This window comes from Scomber scombrus, chromosome 13 (genome assembly GCF_963691925.1).
Source record: "Scomber scombrus chromosome 13, fScoSco1.1, whole genome shotgun sequence".
NCBI lineage: Eukaryota > Metazoa > Chordata > Actinopteri > Scombriformes > Scombridae > Scomber > Scomber scombrus.
Window position 1 is genome coordinate 5028991 of NC_084982.1, and position 11776 is coordinate 5040766.

Genomic DNA, 11776 nt, shown 5'->3' on the forward strand with positions numbered 1-11776 from the left:
GCTGGATGAAAGGAAAGATCATTACACGGAGCGATGCCTCTTGGTTTTTAAAAGTGATTCCATCCAAAGTCTAACTAAAATGCAAGCAAAGAATCTTCAAAGAAAAGAGAAGAAAAGCAAGTCTAAATAAGTCACTTTCTACTGCTGAACATTTAACTGATTGTTAATTCAGATCAATCTTTCACACCACAAACAGTCTGCTCTGATCAATCAGTGACAGGTTCGACCGATCCAATGTTAGCATGTTAGTCCAAAAATGTGTAATTTTTTTAAATTACTTGTATTTGTCAGTTGCTGAAAATAGTAAGATGGTCATTGACATAGGCTGTTTATTTAAAAAAAGACAAAAAAGGGGGGGGGGTGCATTTGCTCAGATGCCTATGATGACATGAATGTCTGCACCAGCTTTCCTGACCAGTAGTTCAGCCTGCATTTAACCCATGTGGGGCCCATATGGACATGCTGGCTGGGAGGCAATAGGAAAAGTCAGGGGGTCACTTAAGTCAGACGGATTTGTCCTCTGGGGACTATAAATATGCGTGCAAAATTTCATAGCAATCCATCCAGTGGTTGTATCTCAGTCTGGACCAAAGTGGGAGATTGACAGACAGATGTTGTCATCCACAGAGAAACGCACCAGTAACTTCTCTGTCAGTCTGTCAGGTTTCCATTTATCACTTCTCAACCAAAGTGGCACTTATGACTAAATTGCCATTTCATTTCACGTCATTATTCAGTCTGAAATAGTGTTCATGTTAGGGAGGGGTTTCTCTTTTACTCATACCAATCAGTAGTGACTGACTGTAGTGCTGACATTGTTGTAGTCGACACAGAAGCCATGATAGTGTTTGTCAAGAGCATTTAACTTAATGGTTTTCGTGTCAAAGCATATATCAAGTAGATTTGCCGATTTAAGAGTGGTTATTTCTTCAGGTCATCATATAACAATCTGTACAGCTGCGTCTGTTTTGTCCATGCATTCTTAACCCCACCTACAAAGCTGTGATTGGCTCGAGTGTTTCTCCAAACACGTAAACAGCTTTCCTGTTGGAAATGCTGAAAATGAGATGTTAGCGGTGATTCAGAGATCTGGAACCAGGCTACATTTGCATGGTTTATTGTCTGCCATTAATTCAACTTATAACATTATTACAGAAAAAGCAAAGAAAAAAAAAAAGTCCAAAAATACTTGCTAAAACATCCTTTTCTACCACATCCCAATGGATTCCCAGCATATTGTGAAAGGCTTCAGATTTCTCATTAGTTCCACTTTGCTTTGAACTGGTGTGTGTTTTTGTTTGTCTCCTTAAGAAGATTGGTGTGTGCTGTGATGGGAGTGGAGGGGCTGCTGGGACATCTGGCTAACTGACTGTAAGCTGCTGTATTACTCCCAATTAAGAGTCATTAAGACTCCAATTATAGTCACCACCCTCTAGTTCACACATACGCGACACTGAGTTACACGCATAGACACACACCAGGGTCTACAATTAGGCTCGGACAGTTTTTTCAACACTGCTCAGAGGAGGTCAGCGCAGTTTTACAGGCTGAGTGGAGACTCAACTGTGGTTTAAAGTCTTTTTTTTGACAATTTTTTAATTGTCCTTTTCATAGCAGGGCAGGTTAAGTTTCTGCATCCAAATTGCCAAAAGGCTTCTCATGACGTTAATTTCTTTATCTGTATGAACAACCAATGTAGTGCATATTAACCATGTGTCTGTCCGCTGTCTGTTTTGGAGCTTAAGTTCAGACTGTAATTAGCACTGTGTTACAAAATACAGCTTCATGTAGTTCAATAAGGGGTCCTTGTGCAGGAGACACTGTCAAAATAAAACACTCAGTCGTCTGCAAAAAGGCAAAACCTGGCTCAAGTCAGTGCAACATAAAATATGTACAGGCATTCCTGGTAGCCTACCTGACCCATGGACTTTTATATTAAAATATAACTTCCCATAGGATTATAATGGGTGATGTGTATGTGTGTGTGTGCGCTTGTGCTTGCGCTTGTTTTAATACACTAGTGTGTGATAAGTTATTAAATTGGACTTCATGGATGATTCTTTATCTTCTCACTGGTACCTGTAGGAATATGCTCACACCAGCACAGCCTCTTGCTTTTTTATGTGTTTTTTATCACTTAATTTTAGCACCAGCCACTGTCCATACTATGACATATTAAAGAGCTTGGTACAGTATCAGTTTATGTGGGTCTCTCCACATGAGGATAATAACTGTGAGATAAGAAGTAAGGACAGAAGGACATTTTCGAAAGATGCTGTTATAACTACAGTGGATATATGGAAAATTATTTAACTGTTTTAAAGTAGCTCAATAAAATTAATTTATTTTTATTCATAATTGTATTAGTATTATTAGTGCTAATATTGCCTTTACTGGGGTGTATGATTTTGGTGGAAGGCCAGATTTGCTGCTTTATTCGCTGACCCCTAAAAAACATATGCACACAAAATACACACACACACTTAAAAGTATTTAAAAGACAGACAGTCTGCTCCTACACACTACACACACACACACACCTCTAACTTAACTCTCCAGTCCCGAATGCACAAGCGCACACACACACATACACACACACGCAGCTGGAAGGCTTTCTATCATGGAGAGATAACTACAGGCTGAGAACAATAGACCATCTCTTCTCCCATCTGGTGAACTGGGGGATGAAACTTCATTTACATTTCAGATCCCACCACCTCAGGGTGTGTGTGTGTGTGTGTGTGTGTGTGTGTGTGTGTGTGTGTGTGTGTGTGTGTGTGTGCGTGTGTGTGTGTGTGTGTGTGTGTGTGTGTGTGTGCGTGCGTGCGTGTGTGTGTATGTGTGTGTGTGGGCAGGGGGGTGGTGGTGGTGATAGAAGGAACAAAACGAGACTCATTTCAGGGTGAATTTGGGATTATGAATTAACATGCCGCAGTGCTGAAAGACTTCATTTACAGCTAATTGAGTGTATTGGCTCATTGAAATGGCTGTTGTGTCATAACTGGTCTGCCTGTCCGGCCCCTGGGCTCTGTGTGTGAGTAGGGGGGTGTGCATGTATTTATAAAAGCCAAAGGTGTAAACCTGTATATTAGTGAACAGCTGTAGCTTTAGACGTGGGAAATTACATGTAGGCATGATAATAAAATGTGACACCTTCTCCTCTGTCTCTCTCTCTTCCTCTCAGGTGAGAAGCCCTATAAGTGCTCATGGGAGGGCTGCGAATGGCGTTTTGCCCGAAGTGATGAGTTGACACGACACTACCGCAAACACACCGGGGCAAAGCCATTCAAGTGCAACCACTGCGACAGGTAAATACACGTACACACACACACACACAGGCATCCAGAGTATTAAAAAAAAGATGAGACACAGAAATGGGATTTATTCAGTCAGTTCATCAAATAAATGGCCCGTTGTTGTCTACATTGGGCTGTATCTGACCATTTTCATTGCTGCTAACCTGTCACCAAAGGACATTAATTAGAGGGCCACCTGACTTTTGGCACTATGGCCTTTTTGGTTTTGTTGTTTGTTTTTTGCTGATTGTTTATGAATATTTATTCATTACATTCGGAAAAAAGATGTAGGCATAAATTAATTAATTAGTCCATTTTCTGAGAGACTGCTGCATCTGTTTTATCATTATCCTTATGCAAGCATGATTACTGGATTACTGGAGCAGTTGGGACGGTCACACGTATGTCTCCGAGCAACCCGGAGAACCAGAATTCTTAGTGTTTTAATTCGGGGCAGCTCAGATTGTCCACAATGAACAATGACCATCCAAATTTCCCAGAGCTCAAGGTAATGTTTTCAAATCTATTTTTTTCAGAATATTATATTAAATTATTAATTATATTAAACAGGGAAAAGCAGCAAATTCTCATTTGACAAGCTGGAACTAGAGAGTTTAGCATTTTTGCTTGATAAATTATTTAAACAGTTTTTCTTGATCAACATATCAATAATTGACTACTAGCTTAAGCACAAGTTCATATTTCATCAGATTTTGACAGATTTAACAATGAAATAAATATTCTTACTTACTTACTGTAATGTCAGCTGCCATTAACAATTAGGGGCTGGCGTGTTAGAGCCATTTTTTGTGTTCATGTATATGAGTATATTTTATTGTGAATCCCTTTTTGCCACAGTAGGTGGCATATGGACTGTGGTGTATGGGAACGGCACAAATAGCGGAACAGGTAATTACTCTGCAGGTTTGCTGCTTACCGGTAGAAGCACACAGTTTTTTGACTTAAATGGCTCTAACACTTACTTACTGCACTATACTCAAAATTTGCCTTAACCAGAGTGTAATGAGAGACCTTTGTACTGGATTCACAGTTTCTTCTCTGTCAAAGTAGCTATTAGCCATTAGCCTAGCTTAGGACAGACGCTAATCAAAGGTGGAAACTGTAATTGAAAGTAAGCAAACAGGTAAACTAAAATAAAAGTTTTGTCTCAATAGTAAGCGAGCTAGCTACCATCATATCTAAGTTATCAGAGTTGTGTTTTGACTCTGGTGTCAAATTTGGTAACGTTAATGATAAGCTGCCTTAGTAGCTACTTGAAATTCTCCAGAAGTTATTCATAGTGAGAAGTCCTCCCTGGTTGGCAACTGTTCAGATGTAAAAATACTTACTGGAACACTCAAACATTGTTCACATTCTAAAAGGAGATAATAAGAAGATAGAAAGTAGTTCCATCTTGATGTGTCCAGTATAACAAACAAAGTTTAGTGCATTGACTGAAAAAAAGGATGTAGCCACCATGTCACTCATTGGTTTGTGCACTCCTGTTTTGATGCCTTGAGTTTGAATTTTGACCATAGCCATGTTGGATTTTTGGAGCCAGAAGTGACCATATTTGGATGTGAGGGTGGAATTGACCCTTGCGCTTACTTCTGAATGGTTACCATGGTGCATTTACAATCTGTGGTTAACTGTGATAACTTCAAACCATTAAAACAAGATGTAGGTTAGCATACTTACTGGAAAAAAAAACTGTGATGGCTACAGTTACACTTCAACTCTGTGAATCAGTGGTTATGCAATGGTTACATAAACTTACCAATTTTTGTTGTTGTGGTAGTGACTTGGATTGGGGTTTTTTGTCAGTCTATCTGGTCAGTGGTATCCTTTTGTGGTCAAAGGATTGACCTCAGTGGATAATTGTGTGTGTGTGTGTGTGTGTGTGTGTGTGTGTGTGTGTGTGTGTGTGTGTGTGTGTGTGTGTGTGTGTGTGTGTGTGTGTGTTTGTGTGTGAGAAACTAAAACCAAACTAAATCTCTACATGGGCAAAACCCAGGGAAGTGTTTGTGAGTCTGTAGAGTGTTACATGGTTTCTGTTTGGTGTTCGGTCCTCAAGTTAGCAAGCGAGAGAGAGACAGAGTGTGTGTGTGTGTGTGTGTGTATGTGTGTATACTCTGTGAGTGTGTGTGTGTGCATGTGCTTACTCATGCCATGCGCTGGCAGTTTAATGGATTCTGGCTATTGGCAGACTGGTCACAGCTAATTGAGTGGCACCAGATGCCAGCTCCACTTTAACATACACTCTCTCTGTATGTGTGAGTGCCTGCACTACCTTCTCAACGAACAACTCACACACAAACACTCTCTTTGCCCTAGAGACAGTGTAATTGGCTGTTGTGGGTTCCCTCTAGTTTGGGTTTTAGACATAAAACCCTCCAGAAACCTGCTGGAAGCTTCTAATCCTGGCTGAGAACTGGGACTGCATTAGCTCTTTTCTGGCAAACACAGACACACTCACACACACACAAACACAGCATGAGACAAAACACACACATGAATACCGAACACAGAGACGTATAGATGCAAAGTCACTCATATGAACATTCAAATGTTCAGATGTAACAACACAAGTGGAAACAGAGTATTAAAGGAGAAGTTATTTTTGGCATCAAGGGCTTCTGAGGTAAAACTTGCATCTGACAGTTTTGGAGACTGACAGTTGGAGCACTTCAAGGCTTGGATGGACATGAAACTCTCCTTGTAGTGTCCTCAGTACAAAAGACTAACAACTGTGTTAGAAAATATGTGGCTATTTGATGAAAAAACAGTGCCGGGTACAAGCCTGTAGACATAAAATAAAAAATAAACTACAACTCCCATGGAGCATTTTGTCAAGACACATCCTGTTCTGTCCATTACTAACAGTGAGCTGTTTTGTACCCAAATTGCAAGAATTACATTAGCCACAGCTCTGGTTTGACCTGTCTGACATCTTAAGGCTGATGGGTAATGTAGTGCTATGGATATATTAAACTGAATAATGTAATGACATTTTTTAGGTTAGTTTAGGATTACATCACATGGTCTGAGTTACTGCTAATTAGAATGAATTATATATTAGCCTATATTATATATTATAATGATATTAGTTGTAATTCAATCAAATGTGAAGAAGAAGATGGTTCTTTGTTTCAAATTGTGTAGTTTTCACATTTTTTGTATTTTTCTTAAAGCTTTTTTATGTAAAAATTGGTGGATGGAAACAAGTTTAAAAAAAATCTTTACAGTAGTAAAGACGCACACATCTGTGGTGGGTGGAGCTCACCAAATATTACCATAAGAATAGCAAAAATACACACACACACACACACACACACACACACGCACACACACGGCAGTCTGTCATTAATCCTGCCTAATCAAGCAGGGACCCCCTGATGTTTCCATGGAGCTGGAAGGAGGAAGAGTGATGAGGAGGACAAAAAAAAAAAAAAAAAAAAGAAGTGAAGAGGAGAAGAAGGGAGAGTTTAGAGGAGGAGGAGGAGGAGGAGAAGAGGAGGATGGAAAGGAGGAGGATTGGGGTGGTACCAGCTGGCCTGGCTGCTCCGCCCCCCCACCCCCCACCCTCCCCAACAGTGACACAGTAACTGGCATGGCCATCTGTCCAGCCAGACACACACACACACACACACACACACACACACATAGATATTGGTGAAGGTGTACAGTAGGTACCAGCTGAGGGATGAGGGGAAAAACAGACAGTTCAATTTTACACTCAAATCATGTTCATACTAGTGTTCAGGAATCTGAACATTAGTATGAGATGTCCACACTAAAATCATGAAACAGCTTCATCTTTTATTCTTCCCTCACTTTTGATTGAGAAACACTAAAAGTCTTTTTTTTTGGAAGACTTATACAACACAACTTTTGTTTTAATTGCATTTTAATTATTATGTTCTAGGCAAAGAGCTGTGAGTTAGGGTTAGGGTTGGAGACAAAGTGATGTCCTTTACATCACAGAATGAATGGAAGGCCAGAACAGAGATGTAAAAGATTGATTTTCAGATTGATCCACATCACTTTCAACAACTCAGAAATCATCAGAGGGACACCCAAAAAGAAATCAACAGGTTGACTATGGCTCTTTCTCTCAGAATTCAACCACAACAGTTTGTTTTCCACCAAACCTTGAAGCAGCACAGTCAGTGTCTTGTTTTGAGGGAGTGACATCAATTAGGCAACACTGACATTTTATAATCTAGCAGGTGTGTGGACAGAGTTGTGCTTAACACTGGCTGGATTTTACTTAAAGAACCCATTAAACAGAAGTTAGAGTCTTTAGCTTCTGTACTGTGACGTATTTCCCAATGAAACATCAGGTTTTATTTATATGACCACTGTGGACAGCTACCCACCCCAAAGTCACATTTGATTGGATGGACCTTTGGTAAACGCCCCTGAGTACAGGCTGAGTCATCAAACATTTGAAATGAATTTGTTTTACAGGAAAAGACAAAAATACTCATGGCATATATAACGAAACAAATAAACAGTTCATTTTGTAACTTTTGCATTGCACTGGAGCTAAACATTGTCATCTGGCTTCCTCATTTGTATGACTCGAATGAGGTTTTCTGGATATGAGGTCAGAAATAAGGAAAATGAATCACACGTGAATCTACTCGTGACAGACGGCAGATTCTGCTGCAGCATGACAAACTTCATGTTTTACCTTGGAGTGTTCAGCACTGTCAACTAGCATCTGGATAGAACAACAGCCTTGCTAAACACACACACACACACACACACACAATGAATAGCCTTGACTAATTAATAATGAATAAAGCCTCCAGCAAATTGAATTTTTAATTTTCTCATTTTATTCTTGCCAACATTTTGTTTTGCCTCTCCTTTACTCATATCATTTGTGACTCATTTTATTGTGCGTGTTCAGCTCTTAATGTCCTCACAATGGAGCAATACAATTAAAAAATACTTGAAACATTGTGATTCTTATATCATACATCACCACCAGCAGCTGCTTTTATGTCTTACTCTCCCACCAGGTGCGGTGGCTGCAGAATTAAATGGCCCGGCATCAGAAAGCACTGCCAGCCTGTCTGCATTAGTGTCCATGTTCACGATGCATATCTAATCAGTTTCTACAATAGAATTTTACTCCGAGCTGGAGGACTGACTGCAGAGCTGTGGAGGTCTGGCTGCTGTGATTTATGGTGGTGTTAGAGTCGTATTTAGGAAATCAGTGAGCCTGAATTGGCCCGTATTCGTCTTTATGTCTCTGGGTGGGTTTCACTGCTTGATATAATGAAGTAAGTAACTAAGAAGTGGTGGAAAATCTTTATAGTTCTCTGCATGGCTACGTTTGTGTGTTTAAGCCACAGGTTCTCTTGTTCTCATCCTGTCTATGTGTCTGTCTCATAAAAAATAATATTAACTATAGGTTGTCCTGTAGACTGCTGCTCATTCACTTACATACAACTGCTTAGAAATAAGTATGGCAGCTATAGAAAGTCATTCTGAGCAGGGATTTGTTGGGATTTGTCTGATACTGACCTCAGAGGGGCGTAGCTGTATTTAGAAATGAAGTATCTATGTCTCCATCTACATGGGTGGAGTCACACTGCTTGAGTTAGCATTCAAAGCTAAGCTAGTTATTTAGACTTTTAGTTAGTATGTTAGTTAGTTAGACAGTTAGTTAGTTCGTTCGTTCGTTCGTTCGTTAGTTAGTTCGTTAGTTAGTTCGTTAGTTAGTCAGTCATTTAGCCAGTTAGTCAGTCAGTCAGCTAATTAGTTAGTTAGTCATTTAACTACTTAGTTAGTTAGTCAGTCAGTTAGTTAGTCATTTAACTACTTAGTTAGTTAGTCAGTCAGTTAGTTAGTCATTTAACCACTAAGTTAGTTAGTCAGTCAGTTAGTTAGTCATTTAACCATTTAGTTAGTTAGTCAGTCAGTTAGTTAGTCATTTAACCACTTAGTTAGTTAGTCAGTCAGTTAGTTAGTCATTTAACCACTTAGTTAGTTAGTCAGTCAGTTAGTTAGTCATTTAACCACTTAGTTAGTTAGTCAGTCAGTTAGTTAGTCATTTAACCAGTTAGATAATCAGTCAGTCAGTCAGTCAGTCAGTCAGTTAGATAGTTAATCGGTCACCTAGTTAGTTAGTCTGTTAGCCAGTTAGATAATTAGTTAGTCTGTCAGTCAGTCAATTATTTAGTTAGCAAGTTAATTAGTTAGTTAGTTAGTTAGTTAGTTAGTTAGTTAGTCAGTCAGGGGAGCGTGTCTATGTTCCCACAGCTCTATGTTCCCTCTGTTTAATCATAAAATAAAGAATTTCAACTGTCTTTCAAGCATTTTCATAGATGAAAAAAACTGGTTAAGGGGGGGCAACAACACATTTCGTGCATTAGGGAATGGCCATACCTGTGCTGTGGGAATGTAGGCCTGAGGAAACATAAGGGCTCATTTGGTGGAAAATCATTGAGGGAACATAAGGCTGAGGGAACATAAGGCTGAGGGAACATAGGGCTGAGGGAACATAGGAATGACCCCTTAGTTAGTCAGTCAGTCAGTTAGTAAGTTAGCATGCCTAATTATCAGTGTTTAGTGTTTGCCCTTTGAGTGTCTTTCTGTGGATAGGTTTCATTCACAAAGATGTTACCAAAGAGTACAAAACAAGCAAATGTTGGTGTCATATTTAGACTTCAAATTCATTCATATTTTACGGATATTATAAAGATAAGTCAAACAGTGTATTCCCCCCATTAGAGAAAGGCAGACAAGTCTCAAGCATAAATTCCATTTGAAGTATGAGAAAATTATTATCATACATATGTGCATCTTACCAATGAATCTGTTCTTATGAGTGGTTCTTTCATGAGGCCCAATATATTGGGTGTAGTGGGCTGGATGTGTGGAGTGTTCCCAGCAACTACACATAGCCAGCCGGTGGGATTTTCACCAGGGACCAGGGAGCATAGAGAGACCCCAGGAAATATACTGAACCAGTGGGTATATCAGGGGTCCTGGAAGTGTGGCCCATTTCCAGCAAATACACAGATACACTTTCCAACCTGATAAATTATTGCATTGTGCAAATCTCCTAAAAAATATGACTAATGGGGCACTTAAAACGTAACAATTTAATTTCTTCTCATCTGTTCTGTGTCTCATTTGTGTCAATTTTCACCAAAGCATTGATAAAATTATAGCTTAACATTTCCTTTACTATTATCATTATTATTATTTTAATATTCAAATTGCAGACGTCAGATGAATAATCTCTGACGTTGTTTCTTTGTCTCTCTGCAGGTGTTTCTCTCGGTCAGACCACCTGGCCCTGCACATGAAGAGGCACATCTGAGGGCGAAAAAAAAAGAAAAGGAGAGGAGAAGAAGAGCGAGGAGGAGGAAGAGGAATAGGAGGAGAGACAGGAGGAGAGAGGGATGGGCAGTCGAGCTACCAAACCGCCCGCCTCGTTCACCCCCGTCCAACAACAGGCTGCACACCTGCAGGCCAACGCATCCATCCCAGGATGGACCTATCAGACGAGGGACCGGAGGAAAACGAGGAGTAGCTAGAATGTTGTTTTTCTTTAAAAAAAAAAAAAAAAATTACACACTCACACACTCGCAATAGTGAACACTTCACACACCCGTCTTTGAATGCATCATCCCGGTGAGCCCCGGCCGCTCTCATGCAGCTCTGGGGACTTGGACACTGCCAAACCAAAATATACTTAACTTGCTTGATGATACATGATGCTGCCTTTTTTTCTTTCTCTGTATTCAGTGTGTTTTTTACCGTAAAGTCACTTTGGGTGAGGAGATAGTTCAGTGGGGCAAAACTTTAAATATACATATAGTCAGTTGTTAGTGCTTTACCGGCTTTTAAAATCAAATACTCAACTTTTTTTGTTGCTTTTTTTGGATGTTTCTCATACACGGAACATATGAAACCATCATCTTGCTGCAGTCAGCTTCAGTAATCAATGTGAAGAAAACAACAACAACAATGCCAAATCTGCAGGAGAGAGACTTCTAGCATGGCTGACAATCGAACCCAGCGCTCGGGTGCCGGGTGTTTCAGTGCACCCATGGGACCTCGGTCAGCGGGTGCCGCTGCAGCTCTCAGGCTCTCCTCCAGTGGGTGTTCACTTCTCTCACCTTTCACTGAGACGCCTGCCGCCTCCGCAGGCCATCTGACAGAAATGCGCAGCGACACTTTCTTCCCTTTTTTTCTACTTAGAGGACGATGATTCTTCTTATTGTTGTTATTACAAAGAAAAATGACACTTTGTTCTTTTCTCTCTTGGAGAAAAAAAATGTCTTAAAACTCACTGAATTGTGTTTGGGGGGTGGGGGGGGTGGGGGAGGAAAAAAAACTGAAAATCTCAGATGACTTCAACAGAATGTGTGGGTTGAGAAGGAGAGCGTTGTTGGTCTTTGAATCCCTGTGTGCTCCAACTCTGCTTCTGCAGTGTGTAAGCAACCAGTGGATGA

The 11776-nt window shown here is 40.1% G+C and overlaps 1 protein-coding gene across 1 annotated transcript in view; it reads left to right on the forward strand.

Annotated features, from left to right (window-relative positions):
* The window catches only part of klf7b (Kruppel like factor 7b), a 68538-nt gene extending 57900 nt beyond the window's left edge, over positions 1 to 10638 (forward strand). The window contains exons 3-4 of the mRNA XM_062431976.1: positions 3185 to 3308; positions 10587 to 10638. Coding sequence (XP_062287960.1) covers positions 3185 to 3308; positions 10587 to 10638 — 176 coding nt within the window. The remainder of the gene's footprint in view (positions 1 to 3184; positions 3309 to 10586) is intronic.
* The last annotated feature ends 1138 nt before the right edge of the window (positions 10639 to 11776 follow it).